The 18,336-nt window shown below is 45.5% G+C and overlaps 1 protein-coding gene across 1 annotated transcript in view; it reads left to right on the top strand.

Annotated features, from left to right (window-relative positions):
- LOC109898720 (leucine-rich repeat-containing protein 4B) overlaps positions 1-17,005 on the top strand; it is a 36,337-nt gene extending 19,332 nt beyond the window's left edge. The window contains exons 3-4 of the mRNA XM_031827899.1: positions 3,333-3,839; positions 5,490-17,005. Coding sequence (XP_031683759.1) covers positions 3,594-3,839; positions 5,490-7,439 — 2,196 coding nt within the window. The 5' untranslated portion in view covers positions 3,333-3,593 and the 3' untranslated portion in view covers positions 7,440-17,005. The remainder of the gene's footprint in view (positions 1-3,332; positions 3,840-5,489) is intronic.
- The last annotated feature ends 1,331 nt before the right edge of the window (positions 17,006-18,336 follow it).

Below are 18,336 nucleotides of genomic sequence, written 5' to 3'. Positions count from 1 at the left end.
TAGAACTGTGACTGTCCCAGTATCCTACTGGTTCTGGTCTAGAGTTTGGACTGTCCCAGTACCCTACTGGTTTGGTCTAGAGTTGTGACTGTCCCAGTACCCTACTGGTTCTGGTCTAGAACTGTGTGTGACGGTCCCAGTACCCTACTGGTTCTGGTCTAGAACTGTGACTGTCCCAGTACCCTACTGGTTCTGGTCTAGAGCTGTGATGGAACTGGTCCCAGTATCCTACTGGTTCTGGTCTAGAGCTGTGAGTGACTGTCCCAGTATCCTACTGGTTCTGGTCTAGAGCTGTGACTGTCCCAGTACCCTACTGGTTCTGGTCTAGAGTTTTGACACTCCCAGTACCCTGGTTCTGGTCTAGAGCTGTGAGTGACTGTCCCAGTACCCTGGTTCTGGTCTAGAGCTGTGAGTGACTGTCCCAGTACCCTACTGGTTCTGGTCTAGAACTGTGACTGTCCCAGTACCCTACTGGTTCTGGTCTAGAGCTGTGACTGACGGTTCTAGAGCTGTGACTGTCCCAGTATCCTACTGGTTCTGGTCTAGAGCTGTGGGTGACTGTCCCAGTATCCTACTGGTTCTGGTCTAGAGCTGTGAGTGTCCCAGTATCCTACTGGTTCTGGTCTAGAACTGTGACTGTCCCAGTACCCTACTGGTTCTGGTCTAGAACTGTGACTGTCCCAGTACCCTACTGGTTCTGGTCTAGAACTGTGACTGTCCCAGTACCCTACTGGTTCTGGTCTAGAACTGTGACTGTCCCAGTACCCTACTGGTTCTGGTCTAGAGCTGTGACTGACAGTTCCAGTACACAGTATCTGGTTCTAGAACTGTGACTGTCCCAGTACCCTACTGGTTCTGGTCTAGAGCTGTGACGGTCCCAGCAGCAGCAGGTCAGGACCGGACCTGTGTCCTGTTCACTTCTATCACACAGAGATGGTGCTGGAGATATGATTTATCACAGTGTCCTTGTTTGTGTTTTAATGTCATTGCACTCTGCGTACAAATTATTGATCAATCTCACCCCTCTTTTGCTCCCTCTTTCTTTCCCCTTCTCTCTTTCCCTACTCATCTGCGTTCAGTGAGAGAAATCTCTTCTGTGCACCCATCTCCATCTTTTTAAATTAATTCTTCTGTATTGTCTTTCCCCTCCATCTCTCCATTACTCTCTCTGTTTTATATGCATCTCTGTGTTGTTCCCCTCCCTCCATCTCTGTCTACTTTATATTCATCTCTCTATTGAGTCTTTCCCCTCCCTCCCTCCCTCCCTCCCTCCCTCCCTCCCTCCCTCCCTCCCTCCCTCCCTCCCTCCCTCCCTCCCTCCCTCCCTCCCTCCCTCCCTCCCTCCCTCCCTCCCTCCCTCCCTCCCTCCCTCCCTCCCTCCCTCCCTATATCTATCTATCTATCTATCTATCTATCTATCTATCTATCTATCTATCTATCTATCTAATCTTCTCCCCCCTCTCTCTGAGTTTATTCATATTAATGCCTCTCTCTCTCTCTATTTTTCCCTCATACTTTTTAATCTTTATTTTTTCTTACTCCATCTTTTCCTCTCTCTACAACCATTCTCTTTTTCATTCCCTCAACTATTTCTCTCTCTCCTCTGCTTCTGTCCCTCTAGCATCCCCCTTACTCCCTCTACTCCATCCATCTATCTTTATCTCCCTCTATCCCCAATATCTTGTTCTTTCTCTACCCCCCCCTCTCTCCTCTGCTTCTGTTCCTCTAGCATCCCTCTCACTCCCTCTACTCCATCCATCTATCTTTATCTCCCTCTCTTTCTCCCTCTATCCCCAATCTCTTGCTCTCACTCTCTCTCTCTCTCTCTCTCTCTCTCTCTCTCTCTCTTGCGCTCTCACTCTCGCTTTCTCTTGCCTTCTCTCCCTCTCTCCCCAATATCTTGTTCTTTCTCTACCCCTCTCTCTCATCTCTCTCCCTGTTTCACTTTCTCTCTCTCCCACTTTGCCCAACCTCATGTTCTTTCTCTCTCTCCCTCTCTCTTTCTCTCCCTCTTCACCCCCTCATTCGCTCTCCCATTGCCTCTCTTTCATCTATTACTGTAGTGTTGATAATTCCCTTCTCTTCCTTCAGCTGTACAGTCATCTATCAGATTAATAATCCCTCTCTCTCCCTTTCTCTCTCTCAATCTCTCCTCTTGTTTTTTTCCCTGAGCCAAGTGTGAATGCCAAGTGTGTGAAATGTATTTGCGTGTCAGAGTCCCATCATTACAGCCATCATCATTAATAATAGTGGACTGTATGCCCTTATTTAAGGTTATTCAGGTCTAAGTGACCTGCAGAGGGAGAGCAATTCTCCTTCACCGGCTCCAGGAGCCTGGGTAGAGTTAACTATCTATCAGTGTTAAGGAAGACTGCTCCCTTCACCACCATTCTGTGGCCCCTAGAGCATGTAATACAGAGCCAGTATGGAAATAGAATTAGTACTATCAATCCAATACCCGTGCAATGCTAATAGAGAGAGGATTTGGGTTGAAGTCACAACTCAGTGTTTGGACACTGCGATTTAAAGACATGCTCTGGAACTTTAGTATTTTTTTAAAATCTGCCGCTTTGGGCTTAATGTGTCAATGTGTAGTTCATATATGCATATTATATGAGCAGAATTACTGTCTTACCTCAATTAGCGATGAAATCCCTAGTTTGAAGGCTGTACTGCGCCATTTCCCTACATTTGTGGGCCAGCCCCCTAGCAATTTGAGTTCTAACCAATGAGCTTCAGCCCCTCGCCATTTGAGTGACAGCTAGCAAGAGGCACACACACAGAGAGAGAGAGAGAGAGAGCGCAATGACATATCTACTCAAACAGTATGTGACGTAGTACGCAATTTTCGGGGACCACTTTTGGATCGTGAGCTTTACTTTCAGAACTACTGGCTAAAAAGTATACAAAAGTACCAGAGAATCTCTTTAAACAATATTATTGGTATTGTACTGTCGTCCTGAGAACTGTTGTCTTGAACGCGTGAGACTGTAGAACCAATTCATGAATAACATAGTCATTCCAAGGGTGGACAGTAACCTGAAAAGCATGATCCAGAGTTGCAATATTGTAAAGATGTCTATTGTTTGATGACACTGCTGTTCACTACAGTGATTTGCTGTAAAACTTGACCTTCACTAATGAGCAATGACACGCACCTTTTAAGGCTTCTCAAGTTATGCACAGGATCCACAGTCCTTTCAGAATAACTTATACCTGGAAGAATATTGACTTTTCCATCAGTTCTGCTCAGTGTAAATGTTTCTAACCAATTGGAGGAGCATAATATACTGTACTATTTCTAATGTCTGTGTTCTCTCTCTCTCTCACAGTAACTCGTGGATTCTTCTCAAAGGCCCCACTCAAATCCCTAGACGACAGAAAAAAAGGAGTAACATCTGTTTATGCACATATTTCTGTTAAACCCCCCTGGAAAAAACAGAGATAGACGGAAGATAAAACACCTTTAAAAATGAAACATTAAAAGGAACAAATTGCCACTGGAGAAACTAAGCAAAGTCAACCTGGTTGAGGAATCCATCATCTTGGGATCAACACCTTCGGAGAAAGGGCAGGGTCATGTCCCAGTTGCCATGCGCATCACCACGGTGACCTGCCTTCCCTGCCCCTCTCCCCTCCTCCTCCTATTGGTCCAGCTGCTACTGCGGCTCCTCCTCTCTGGGCCAGAATTTGTAGAGGCCGCCTCCCCCTGCCCCACCCATTGCAGCTGCTCCAATCAGGCCAGTCGAGTCATCTGTACAAGACAGAGTCTGGATGGGGTGCCTGAGAGCATATCAGTCAACACACGATACCTCAACCTGCAGGAGAATTCAATAGAGGTAAATATGGACTGTGCTGAGCATTATCCACTATGTTAATTTATTTTGTTTGACTGTGTGTGTGTGTATCTGTGTGTTTGTGTGCGTGCATGCCCATGCATGAGTGTGTGCGTGTACTGTATGTTGGTAAGCATTATGTAAATGCCTGTTTTTATATACTTGTTTCAATGTAATTACCTGTCATCACTCATAATTACCATGGAATAATGCCTATGTTCTACAAGTGTTCCCCAACCGTTTTGCAATTCAAATGGAGGTCATGTTAATATGGAAATCAAACATTAACACAGCAAACAGCAAAGAAACAGGAACACATGTGTTAGCAGATTGTATGTCAGAACCCCAAGGTAGTTGTTGTGGTTTTACAGCTGCACTGGGACACTCCATTTAACCCCAGCTTCCCAATGTGAACGTCCTCAGCATGTCAGCCGTGTAATAGAAGACATATTCCCGCTGTTTTCACTTTATGTATTTAGGAACTTTGCGCTCAGAAATGTGCTGCACTCTAGAAATGTCTAGACAACTTCACAGACACGAGGTTGCTGAATACGCTAAGTCCATTTGTGAATTTGGATACAGAGTGTTTTAGGCTAATGCTCATTTAGTTTTGGCAAAGTTTGTGGTAAATCAGTAAAGTGACTGCAGAGAGAGGAAGTGGACAGCCATTCTATCCCACTCAGAAAGGCAGATGATTGAACTGTACATGATGGCTACAGAAGGAAAAGGGAACATCAACTCTCATGGTTTGGTCTTATGAGTTAAAGAGATGCAGCTTGGTAAAATATGAAATGAAGAAATAATAACACTATTCATTACACTTCCCTCTTAGCCAACGGATTCTGATTGGATTTGTTGTATCCCGAAGCCCCACTTGAAATGATTAAAAATCTAAAAATATTGTAACACCTGGAGGCATCCTAGATTCTCTGGTTTATTTTTTCTCTTCTCTCCCCCAAGTACCCTGAGAGTAAAGCTTTGACAGCTCCCACTCCCCTCTTAAACACCCCCACCCTCCCTATCACCCTCCCCCCTCCTGCTCCACATAAGGTGGATGCAGTGGCCTGGCTCCAGGAGCTTCTCACTGCCTCCCTCACTGAGAGCATTGCCCACAAATATCTCACACAGCCATAGATGACTTGCCTAGTTAAATAAAGGTTAAATACATTTTTAAAAATAGATTTAAAGGGATTTTAGTCCTGCTCACTAGCTGTGTGTCTGATGCCTGGACAAATGAACTCCGTTTGGACAGCCCAGATCCAGGGGCCCACCCAGTCCAAGTGCACCAGCACATCTTCTCTCTGAGAAAAACAACCATGTCTGTTGTCTGTTCATTTACCAAAACGGATACACCACAATTAATCATTTCAGCCTCTGTGTTCATAATGTTTTTAAAGTGTTGTGAATTTTGATTTGGCTCATATCAGTGATTTGAAGTTTTTGTTTTCTCTCGCTGTAAGATTTGAGTTGATGTTCATGTTTATAAAACATTATGGTAATGTTCCGATAGTGTCCCTGCATTCACACCTGTGCTATTGCTTTCACACTCTACCCAGCTGTCACAGCCACTGGAGCTGCACCCTGTTTACACAGTCTAGTCACTCTTCATGTTGTGAGATATTAACATTCTCCCTCTCCCTCTCTCCCCACCAGGTTATCAAGTCAGACACCTTCAAGCACTTGAGGCACCTTGAGATCCTGCAGCTGTCTAAGAACAAAATCAGTCAGATTGAGGTGGGAGCATTCAATGGCCTGCCCAATCTCAATACACTGGAGCTGTTCGACAACCGCCTCACCCTGGTCCCCTCACAGGCCTTCGAGTACCTCAGCAAGCTGCGGGAGCTGTGGTTACGGAACAACCCCATCGAGACGCTGCCGGGCTATGCCTTCCACCGCGTGCCCTCGCTGCGCCGGCTGGACCTGGGAGAGCTCAAGAAGCTGGACTACATCTCAGACGCCGCCTTCGTGGGCCTGGTCAACCTGCGCTACCTGAACCTTGGCATGTGTGGTCTGAAGGACATCCCCAACCTGACGGCCCTGGTGCGTCTGGAGGAGCTGGAGCTGTCTGGGAACCGTCTGGAGATCATCCGGCCTGGCTCCTTCCAGGGCCTGGTGTCGCTCCGTAAGCTGTGGCTCATGCACTCGCAAGTGAAGGTCATCGAGCGCAACGCCTTCGACGACCTGAAGAACCTGGAGGAGCTCAACCTTTCCCACAACTCCCTGCACTCGCTGCCCCATGACCTCTTCACCCCGCTGCACCAGCTGGAGCGGGTGCACCTCAACCACAACCCCTGGGTGTGCAACTGTGACGTGCTGTGGCTCAGCTGGTGGCTGAAGGAGACGGTGCCCAGTAACACTACGTGCTGCGCTCGCTGCCACGCTCCCCCCGGCCTGAAGGGCAGGTACATCGGGGAGCTGGACCAGAGCCACTTCACCTGCTACGCTCCCGTCATCGTGGAGCCGCCCACCGACCTCAACGTTACCGAGGGCATGGCTGCAGAGCTGAAGTGTCGCACGGGCACCACCATGACCTCGGTCAACTGGCTCACGCCCAACGGCACCCTGATGACCCACGGCTCCTACCGGGTCCGGATCTCCGTGCTGCACGACGGTACGCTCAACTTTACCAACGTCACGCTGAGGGACACAGGTCAGTACACCTGCATGGTGACCAACTCGGCTGGCAACACCACGGCAACCGCCGTGCTTAATGTCACTGCCGCCGACGTTGGCGTCAGCTACTTCACTACTGTCACCGTGGAGACGGTGGAGCCCAACGAGGGCCCGACAGTCTACGCGGGCGTCATGAACAGCCACAACGAGTCATACGTCATTACCCCGTCTGGCCACCAGTGGAGGGGGGGGCTCCCTACCACCGCCTCCTCCCTGTCAGCCTGGTCCTTGTCCTCATCCCGGGCCACCCGGCCCACCTTTACTGTGCCCATCACTGCCGAGACGGGCTATTCTGGCCTTGATGACGTGATGAAGACCACCAAGATCATCATTGGCTGCTTTGTGGCCATTACCTTCATGGCAGCCGTGATGCTGGTGGTCTTCTACAAGCTGAGGAAGCAGCACCAGCTGCACAAGCACCACGGCCCCGCCCGCGCCATCGAGATCATCAACGTGGAGGACGAGATTGGCGCCGGTGCTGGTGGACACGGCAGCGGCATCTCAGGGGGCGGCACCGTCTCTCGGGATGGAGGCGGAGGGGGAGGAGTAGGAGGAGGGCAGAGCCTGAGGATGCATCACCCGGAGATGGTCAACCTGCCCAACCTGGCCAGACAGGAGCACCTCAACCACTACTACAAGGCCCATCACTTCAACAACAACATGATGGGCCTGGGCATGGGCCTCAACAACAACAACAACCCCTCCCTCTCCCCCTGTTCCCAGAGCACCCCCAACTCCTGCGCACAGGGACCCACCTCCACCAGCGGTGGCACCCCCACAGGTGGCTTGCTGCCCTCCCCTGTGCCCCTGCCCCAGCTAGGCATCCACAGCTCTCTGAAGGGGCTCATGGGAAAAGGCCAGAACCCTCAAATCGAGCCTCTGCTCTTCAAGAGTGGCTCCAAGGAGAATGTGCAAGAGACTCAGATCTGAGAGAAAGAGAGAGACAGATGGAAAAAGAGAGAGAGACGAAGAGACAGAAAACAGGGAGATGGAGGGAGAGAGAGGAGTCTGATTGTACTATCCCCATGGCCATATTTCGATAGAAAGTGTAGGCAGGCAGAATATGAAATATTACATAGACATTGCTTTGTATGGTTAGTGCATAGAGAGAGAGAGAGAGGAGAGATTGTTCTCACACCTCTACTGTGTCTGCTCAACACCCGTCCAAGCATTAACATCTTCTGAGACACTCCAAGACACACACAGACACACACAGCCCGACACAAGGACAGGAACAACATCAGCTAACACATACACAGTGCATTATGAGATTGACAACTATGTGCCAAACTTGCGCATATCTGTGCCAAAGTAAAAGCCCTTGCAATCTATATATCCATCCGCACATTCCCAGACTGAATCAGGTGACCAGGTTCAATACCCAGACACAATAAGAATCACCACGGCTATAACTAAATACAGATCACCTCGTATATTACCAGATACAATCCAAGTCACTGTGTATATATAGAGGTAAGATCTGAGTCACTATGTTGAAGTAGGCGGATAAGTGTTTGGGACTGTGTCAGAGCAGTACAGGGCTGCCCAGACGCACTCTGTGGAACAGGACAGAAAGTAAACCATTGAGCAGAACACAGTTTAGTGTCGGACAACAAGCAATGTGTAGGAAGAGGAATCCACATCAACAACGGTTGTGTTTTACTTAGTGGGCTCAATCTCACTTTCTCCCCTCTTTCACACCTGACTGGCTACTCTCTTTAAAGGAGAGGAAGGTATATGGAGTGAATCGTCGTAAACAAAAAATGTAATAGCAAAAAGGACTACGAAAGATACAAATAAACTGTGAAAGTACATATTATATATAAATATATTTTCATTCGAAGAAATAAATTATGAAGAATCTTTACCAAGTTTCTGACTAAATAGCCACAGCTTCTGAAGAATATATGAACTGCTGTCATAGCGGTCATCACTATGAAAACTTTGTTTGGCTAGAAACAAGATGGCCGACATTCTGTGCTGGAAAGGGACATATTGTAGTGGAGGCTGTGGATGAGCAAGAGCTAAAATTGGAAACTGGCACAGTGTTTGATTGAATTTATTTTGGCTTCAATTTTTGTAGCATCACAAAGCATTCCCTCTCATGCCACATTTACATAAACAGGGTCATTGGTGAAGGGGGATCTTTACTCTCCATTTAATGAGAACATATGAAATATGATTACAAAACTTCACCCTTTGATACAAACAATATGGATATTGTAATGATGATAATGATGATAATTATAATAATTCAGTAAATGCTTATCAACCGTATACTGTAGATAGCTCTTAAAAGCAGATATAGGTTTAGCATTTTCTCTGATTCAAGTGGTAATATCTAAAATTGCAATGTGATCGGTTTCAACTTCATGCATTCAGTATATCTGTATGCAATATATCATGATATTGAGAACAAATTATTATTATAATTATCATCATTATTACTATTATTATTACTATTGATTATTATTGTTATTATTATTATCATACACTGAGTGTACAAAACATTAGGAACACCTTCCTAATATTGTGTTGAAGCCCATTTTGCCCTCAGAACAGCCTCAATTGGTCGGGGAATGGACTGCAAGGTGTTAAAAGCGTTCCACAGGGATGCTGGCCCATGTTGACTCCAATGCATCCCACAGTTGTCAGGTTGGGTGGATGTCCTTTGGGTGGTGGACCATTCTTGATACACACAGGAAACTGTTGAGCTTGAAAAACCCGGCAGTGTTGCAGCTATTGGCACACTCCAACCTGTGCGCCTGGCACCTACTACCATACCCCGTTCAAATTCACCCTCTGAATGGCACACATACACAATCCATGTCTCAATTGTCTCAAGGCTTAAACATCTGTCTTTAACCTGTCTCCTCCTCTTCATCTACACTGATTGAAGTGGATTTAACAGGTGACATCAATAAGGGATCATAGTCTTCATATGGTCAGTCTATGTCATGGAAAGAGCAGGTGTTCCTAATGTTTTGTACAGTCAGTGTATAGGTGGCAGAGCAGTCTAGTACATCCTTATGAAAGTTATGTTTATAATTGATTCAGTGGGGAATGATTTGATTACACATGGAATGACGACGATCCTTTCAACCACCATATTGACTCCAACAACAGGGGATGGTCTGTGTTCCACCAAACATCAACCTGCAGAAACAGGAAATACATGGTCCTCAAAATGGCTGCTCCCACATGGCATCCTCACAGCCCATGCCTCCTCAGAAACTCCTCTGTTTTGTACAACAACACCAGTCTCAGTCGATCAGGACCCCTCATTTTATTCTGTTGTGTAAAAGACAGGACATGAACCTTTGACGAAGACTGCTCGTTTGCAGAGGATTATATCAGAACTCAGTGTTCTCATGTGTGAATGGAATTCATGGCAGCAGGGAACTAAAGGAGGACAGCATTTTGAAGCGTTTGAAAGGTAAGAGAAACCTATTCAATGAAGGAGACAGAGAGCCTAGATGAATCATGTGGCGATGGGTGATTTCTTTTTTTTTAAGGAAAAGGACAAATAAATGAAAAATATAGAAACGTATAGATCTCTTTAAAAAAAGCTATTATAAGTGTTTTTTCATTTAGTTTTTTTATCTAGTTTGATTATTTCCTTTATCTTTTTTAAAATCAAGTGTTCTCTCAATTGTAATATTGTTATTGTTATTATAATTTGCTAATTACACTGGTTATAATTCTGAAAGATGTTCTGTCAGCAGAAGTCACATTGAAAAATTAAAATACCTGGCACACAAAATGACGGTTGAACTCTGTGAAACTTGGTGGCATTAGTTTTTTTGTGTTTTTTTCCATTTAATTGAAACATCACTGTTTGTGTGTATCCCTTTGGCTAATACAGCTGTGCTTGAGATGAGACACACAGAATGTGAAATGGCCGGCGAAGGGTATTTTCCTGCACAAGGAGGACAGGATAGATCCTGCTTTGATTTACAAGCTTGCTCACGCTCTCTCTCACTCTGTGATTTTCAGAATGTCATAGCTATCAGTGCTCCGAGTGTGATTTCGCTAAGTCAACACCCTGTTTCCATGACTACCTACCCTCAGAATAATGCGCCAAACAGCGTCACAGCTTGCACCTCATATGGTGCCCGATGCCCCCTGTCAATCATGTTCCTTTAAGACAACATATCCCTCTACAAGCCGGCCAGTGTTCTTCCAACAGTAGCACATCACCTTTCACAGTGTGCCCATATCCTAACACAATGTCCCTACAGGTTCCTGCCACCAGGTTTCCCTGGCAACTGTTGCAGCTGCGACAGTCCTCATCATAGCATCTTGATTTGGGTTTCTGATGCAAATAGGAGGGAACAGACAGTATAGAAGGCTATTAACATATCCATGGTCCTCACAATAGATATTTCTATTTTTTCACAGCGCTTACGCAAGTGATTTACACATTCATGTTGCTCATGGAAATAATGAACATATTCCATTGGCTTATTCCAGTGACTTACATCCTGTATCTATATCATCTACACACACTTTTGATTTACTAATGCAGTGATTTACATCGTCTATATCACTTCTACATGTCAGTTGCATATTCCTACACCAGTGCTGAACGTATTCATGTACCTTGCACTTGTGATTAACACTCATATCCCATGCACCAGTTATTAACATATTTATTTTCCCAACACCAGGGATCTTTAATCCCCTCACTAGTTATTTACATATTCGTGTGTGTGTGTGTGTGTGTGTGTGTGTGCGTGTGTGTGTTCAGTGGTTCTGACAACAACTATTCCCCCAGTACTCTGGATGTGACTCCCTGCCTGTCTTGTCACCTCAGAAAGCATTATGAAGCCTTATGAAGCTCTTATGAAGTGTCACAGAGAAGAGCTAGAAAGGCTTAGTGGCAGAACAAGTTTTGCCAGTGCCCCACAGTCCCAGGAACATCACTGCAGTGACTGAGTCACACAGCACTGAACACACACTTAACACTAATGGAAACGCTGTGTTTACTGTGCAGGAAGAGACCCGCTCGCTCAACCATTCAGGGAATAAGTCAAGTATGTATGTGTGTGTGTGTGCGCGTTCAGTTACGGTACCTACAGTAGTATTTTTGATTACTATGGCAACTTGATATTGTTTCCATTATTTAGAATGCAGCTATATCAGTGTGTGTGTGCATGCGCCTGCTAGGTGAGTGTATGTAATGTGTGGGTTGTATAAGGAGGATGCAGAGTGAGAGAGAGAGGGAGGGAGGGGGCCAGTCAGACCTCCATTTTAAATCCCCAGTTTAAAGCAGTTCTCTGTCTGTTTCCCTCTGCTCCAGGCTGGTTTGTGATCCTCTCACTGACACTTTAAGTAAAAACGGGATTTCTAGTTAAGCAGGGTTTTTCCCCCCTCTCCCCTCTGCCTATTGGGATAAGCCCAAGAGATCAAAGGTCTGCTCTATCACGGCCAGTCTCTTTAGCATTCCACTGGCCTCTGCCTCTCTCAACTCGTAGTCAATCTGAGGTTACGAGCTTGTGGTCAAGTCGCGTTTCACACTGCCCTAGTTATCCTCACTGTTAAACCAGCCAATCAAGGCTATAGTGTTTCCTAATTGGACAGGGGCCGATGGCCTCGGTTATCTTGACATGTTTGGCTGTTCTAGCTCAGGTCCTGGTCTAATGAGACAATATTAATCAGGCTTTTGATATATTTAGGATGTGATCTTAATTATCTTAATTGGTAGAACCTGCTGTGTTCTGATCAGAGCAGCTTTTTTATGTCACCTTTATTTAACCAGGTAGGCCAGTTGAGAACAAGTTCTCATTTACAACTGCGACCTGCCCAAGATAAAGCAAAGCAGTGCGACACAAAGAGCTAAAGAGTTGGGAGGGGATCTTTGTGTGTTTAGATAGTCATGTTTCAGGGGCGTTATTTGAGCTTGAGGTGAGTGTAGCCGATGTGAAATGGCTAGCTAGTTAGAGATGGTGCGCGCTAGTGGCGTTTCAATCGGTGACGCCACTTACTGTTACATGAGCATAGCCTTGTTTAGGTGAGACAACACCTTTAGGGAACCAGCCAGGTCCACCATTGGAGCTGGTCCCATATGTGGGTGTTGAACAGATGTAAGCCATAGAATTAGTAAGTTGTTGTTATCTTCCCGCGTAGAGTTGAACCATTTAAAACTAGTTGTGAAACGACAGTGGAGCTGCTACATTATTGATCCTCATAGTGTTAATGATGCATACGCTCCAGCGCCAAATGCAAATGCTCCTCCCAGTTGTCAAGGCCAGAAGTGTCAAACCACTGTAATTTATAAGCATTATTATTGCTATCATATTTTTTAACAGCCATCAGATGGCCTATGAATACAGACCCAGAGAAACCTTGTAGCTTCTATTGTCACACATCATGATGATGATGATGAGGATGATGGCGACTGAGACGGTGGATCTGTGTGTCTGTAGTCTCTAGTCTCCTAGTTTAACTTTACGTCAATGTCAGACTAGTAGTCAGTGGGTGATTTTATTACTATGACGCCAGTCGGCCTTTAGATGGGTTTTAAGCACGTCTACTTCTACGAGGCGGGTGTTTAGATGGGTTTTAAGCACGTCTACTTCTACGAGGCGGGTGTTTAGATGGGTTTTAAGCACGTCTACTTCTACGAGGCGGGTGTTTAGATGGGTTTTAAGCACGTCTACTTCTACGAGGATGGTGTTTAGATGCTCTCTTGGTTATTCTGCTTGTGCGTGTGGCTCAGAGAGTTTCCTGTCCATATTCTCCCTGTGAGGTTTTGTGGAGGTTGAGATCAGATGCTCATGGACGTCAGTCTGCGCCATCCGTGTGATTTGTACAAGAGCCTGCAGCCACTTATCAAACAGGCCTCCCTGTTGCCTACACACATACGTAGGAGCACACATACACACGCACAAGCACATATAGGCATGAGCGCACACACATTTGCGGATTGACTGACATTGACTGACTAATTGATTGTGAATGATTGATTGAAAGGGGCTTTCTTAATGATGTGTGTCTTTGTGCGGCGGGCTTAACACAAACCTCTCGCCAGCTCCCAGCAGGGCTGCGGTTCAGAGGCTGGGGCTTTGTGTTCTGTGAAGGTGTCCTTAATTTGAGAACAGAGAGACATTAACATATGGCTTATTTCATTGTTTCCTTGGCAACCATGCCCTCTGTCACAAGATGTCCGTTTTGGTTGACTTGGGCGGATGACATGAGAGTGTTAGCGTGCTGTGACGCCGGGGAGATTAGCGGCGTCTCATCGTGGATGACTTCATCTTCTGTCGATGACTGTCCTGTGCTAAAGGTCAGGCAACCTCAGGTGGAGAGGTTCATAAGAGGGGAAGTTTTATTTTTACCAACCAAATCTACTATTATTTAGATTTCACTTGTTTTTGAGAAACGTACCCCAACCAGTGATTCACTTCCTCATCCCTGTAAGGGGGCTCTGAAAAAACATGAACAAATTCTCCTAAAACACCCATATACGTTATTTTAGGAACGGCAAAGCTCTCAGTATATAACATCTAAAGACCTGCATCGCTATTTTGAGAGCTTATCCGTTTCCGCAAACTAGACCCTTCTATAACATGCCATTTACATCAAAAATAGAGATTTGGTTGCAAAAAAGCTAAATTCTCCTTAAACAGGGAGCAGCCATCACTGTTACTCCAACACTCTAATGGGACATGCTGAAAAGCCTCTAATTGTGGAGTCCAGCATAATGGATCTGGTCATCAGGCTAGGTCTTCCTGAGCGCACCGTAGCTGTGGTATTCAGCTGGGACACTGTTCTTCATGTCTTTGAACATCCTGTTCTGAGAAGGAACATTATGGAACACTTCCTTCTGAAGGTTCTAGAACATTAAGATCCTTGTTTTTGGAAGTTCTAGATTAGAGAAATTGACTCCTCTAATCCAAATTGTTCCATACTTGATAATTGGAACCGCTTATGACAGATGTTCTAGAACACTCTGACGTCCCCTGCATTGCTCATGAACCTTCCATGTTTATCAGGGATGTGTTGTGGAGTTGTTGGAATCATATTGGAATGTCCTGAACCATCGGCGACTATTAAAGGATGTGCTGAGCCAGCAGCTGTGCTCCTCTCCTCTCAGAGGACAAGCTCCCAGTCAAGTCTCCCAACAGCAACACACATTCACCCCCCTCTGCTACTCTGCTCTCCTCTCCTCCACAGCAACACAGCACACAGATTTACAGTTTATGGGCGCCTTGGCTCGCCATCATAATCACACTCTACTGTGTCTGATGTCTGTTTGAAGCTGGGCGGCGGCCATAGCGCACATTACAAAGCTTTGAAGTGCAAATGGCGGTCTGCTCCGCTGCACCCTATGGAGGGCCAGTGTAGAATAACCACGGTGTGAGAGGAATACGCAGCCAGGGGATCATGTGTTGATAGTCGTTTCCTTGTGTGGGGATAGAGCGGCGCCAGCAACCCAGTGTGATGCAGGGTCAAGTTCAATCCAGATGCCAACACTGGTGGTCAGAACCTCCCTAGTCAGCAGAGTAGAGCTGGAGGAGGAGTCAGGGCTCTGAGGGCTGACCTGACTAAGTTTCTTAAAAGCGTTTGCTAAATGGCATAGAATTGTTCTATTATATTACCTCCAGAATCAATGCAATGAACCAACTTGAAAGGGAGAAGCAGAGTAGCAGTAAACATTCATCAATATGAAATCAATTTTAATGGGGAAACCCTCAGTTCTAACAAAGCACCTCCACCATTGTTTCAGTAAAAGGCGGAGGGATTGGGCAATGTAACCACTCTCAAATTCATAGGCAATGTAACCACTCTCAAATTCATAGGCAATGTAACCACTCTCAAATTCATAGACAGAGCTATGGATGCAAGTACTGACCATCCATGATATCAACACTCTAGCTCTAACTATGTTTTAAGGCTATACAGTGTTTGTTTACATTTACTTTGTTTACAAACATTGGAGTAAAACAAGCTAATAGTTTAGAGTTGAACTAAGCCCATGAGGCATTTAGATTCTTCAAGAATCAATGCGTATATTGAATGAATACATCTATTGATGCTCATGGACACATCATCAGTGATGCAACCTGAGGTCATTTGGTGTTTGAGGTCTTTCAACATGAATTTATAAGGCCCTTTAACTGGAGATATTGATTTTGTCTTTTAACTTTTACATTTTTTAAAACCTTGTTGTCTCGGAGGTGTGCTGCTGTCCTCATTGGTGCTGATGTATTTATTCAGGCGGGTCTCCTTCAACCTCCGTCTCTGACACCCCCCCCTTTGATACTTTATTTTTACCCCGCTCCACACCATCATACATTTACCTCACAGGAGGTTGGTGGCATCTTAAATGGGGAGGACTGGCTCATGGTAATGGCTGGAGCGGAATCAGGGAATTGGTATCAAATACATCAAACACGTGGTTTCCATGTGTTTGATGACATTCCATTTACTCCGTTCCAGCCATTATTATGAGTCGTCCTCCCCTCAGCAGCCTCCTGTGCTTTACCTCATATATCCAACATGGTCGCCCACAGTGTATACCTCACTCACCACAGAACAACCCTTTCCTCTCAGGCAGACAACTCCCTCTCACAGAGAGACAGAGAAGCAGGAGGAATGAGCGATGAGGTTGACTGTCAGAGGACACTGAGATGTCCTGTCACTCCTTATCCTGTCTGGGTACTGGCCTGGGTATGCTACACTGTATCTGTGTGTATATACACTGTATTTGTGTATATCTGTGTGTGTACGAGTGTGTGTGCCTGTCTATATGGGCTTGTGCACAGTTGTGCGTTTATTAGTGTGTGCGGTGTGCTTGGGTATAAGAGCATGTGTGTGCAGCGTGTGTAAGAGCATGTAATGTGTGTATCTGTGTGTGTGTGTGAAGAAGAGAGGGAAATGAGGGGGAACGCTGCGGTGCTTATATGTCAACCAGTGCTGGAGGGGCCGATGACTCCAATCCTCACCCATAGGAAGTGAAGGAGCATGGCTGACTTACCCCCTTTCTCCTTGTCTCCCTTTTCTCACCCTGTCCCTCAGAAATGTAGATAAAGCATCAGTCCCTGCCTGTCCCTGCCTGTCCCTGCCTCGCTCTGAGTCACACACACACACACCCACACACACACACACACACACACACACACACGTTACTTCAACCCTAACCCTCTCTCAGGAAAAAAGGGAAATTAACACTACAACAAGCCAACACTTGAGATATTTCCTTCCCTCTGTTTAATTAAACATAGACTCCATCTGCTCTTTTGGTTCGCTTCTTCTTTTCTTCTGCAATATTGACTATGGTTGTTCTCGTGATTGTTTCTTATGACTCTGTTCTAGCCTGTTCTAACCATGGGTGTGTGTATTAACACTGGAAACATGTCACGTGTGTGTGGAGGAGGGGTTATTTGTTCTGCTTAAAGGGCCCGTGCCTAATCTTTTTCAGATCATTCAACCTCTGTTCATGTGCCACACAGACATTTATGGAATAAAAATTACGTTGTTTTTTCACATAATCCCCATTGAGATGCTGGTCGTTATTTTGAGTGACAAGTGAAGTTTGAATGTCTCAGAGAGAGTACAGTTGAAGTCGGAAGTTTACATACACTTAGGTTGGAGTCATTAAAACTCGTTTTTCAACCACTCCACAAATTTCTTGTTAACAAACTATAGTTTTGGCAAGTCGGTTATGACATCTACTTTGTGCATGACACAAGTCATTTGTCCAACAATTGTTGACAGAGATTTTTAAACTTATAATTCACTGTATCACAATTCCAGTGGGTCAAAAGTTTACATACACTAAGTTGACTGTGCCTTTAAACAGCTTGGAAAATTCCAGAAAATGATCTCATGGCTTTAGAAGCTTCTGATAGGCTAAATGACATTATTTGAGTCAATTGGAGGTGTACTTGTGGATGTATTTCAAGGCCTACCTTCAAACTCAGTGTCTCTTTGCTTGACATCATGGGAAAACCTAAAATAAATCAGCCAAGACCTCAGAAGAAAATGTAGACCACTGCAAGTCTGGTTCGTCCTTAGTACGCAAGTATAAACACCATGGGACCACGCAGCCGTCATACCGCTCAGGAAGGAGACGCGTTCTGTCTCCTAGAGATGAACGTACTTTGCTGAGAAAAGTGCAACTCAATCCCAGAACAACAGCAAAGGACCTTGTGAAGATGCTGGTACAGGTACAAAAGTATCTATAGCCACAGTAAAACAAGTTCTATATCGACATAACCTGAAAGGCTGCTCAGCAAGGAAGAAGCCACTGCTCCAAAACCGCCATAAAAAAGCCAGACTACGGTTTGCAACTGCACATGGGGACCAAGATAGTACTTTTTGGAGAAATGTCCTCTGGTCTGATGAAACAAAAATATAACTGTTTGGCCATAATGACCATCATTATGTTTGGAGGAAAAAGGGGGATGTTTGTAAGCCGAAGAACACCATCCTAACCCTGAAGCACGGGGTGGCAGTATCATGTTGTGGGGGTGCTTTGCTGCAGGAGGGACTGGTGCACTTCACAAAATCGATGGCATCATGAGGTAGGACAATTATGTGGATATATTGAAGCAACATCTCAAGACATCAGTCAGGTTAAAGCTTGGTCGCAAATGGGTCTTGCAAATGAACAATGACCCCAAGCATACTTCCAAAGGACAACAAAGTCAAGGTATTGGAGTGGCCATCACAAAGCCCTGATCTCAGTCCCATAGAAAATTTGTGGGCAGATCTGAAAAAGCGTGTGCGAGCAAGGAGGTCTACATACAAACATGACTCAGTTACACCAGCTCTGTCAGGAGGAATGGGCCAAAATTCACCCAACTTATTGTGGGAAGAT

This window comes from Oncorhynchus kisutch, linkage group LG6, assembly GCF_002021735.2.
Source record: "Oncorhynchus kisutch isolate 150728-3 linkage group LG6, Okis_V2, whole genome shotgun sequence".
Taxonomy (NCBI): domain Eukaryota; kingdom Metazoa; phylum Chordata; class Actinopteri; order Salmoniformes; family Salmonidae; genus Oncorhynchus; species Oncorhynchus kisutch.
The sequence above is the reverse complement of the archived record's forward strand: the minus strand, read 5'-3'. Positions and strand labels throughout refer to the sequence as shown.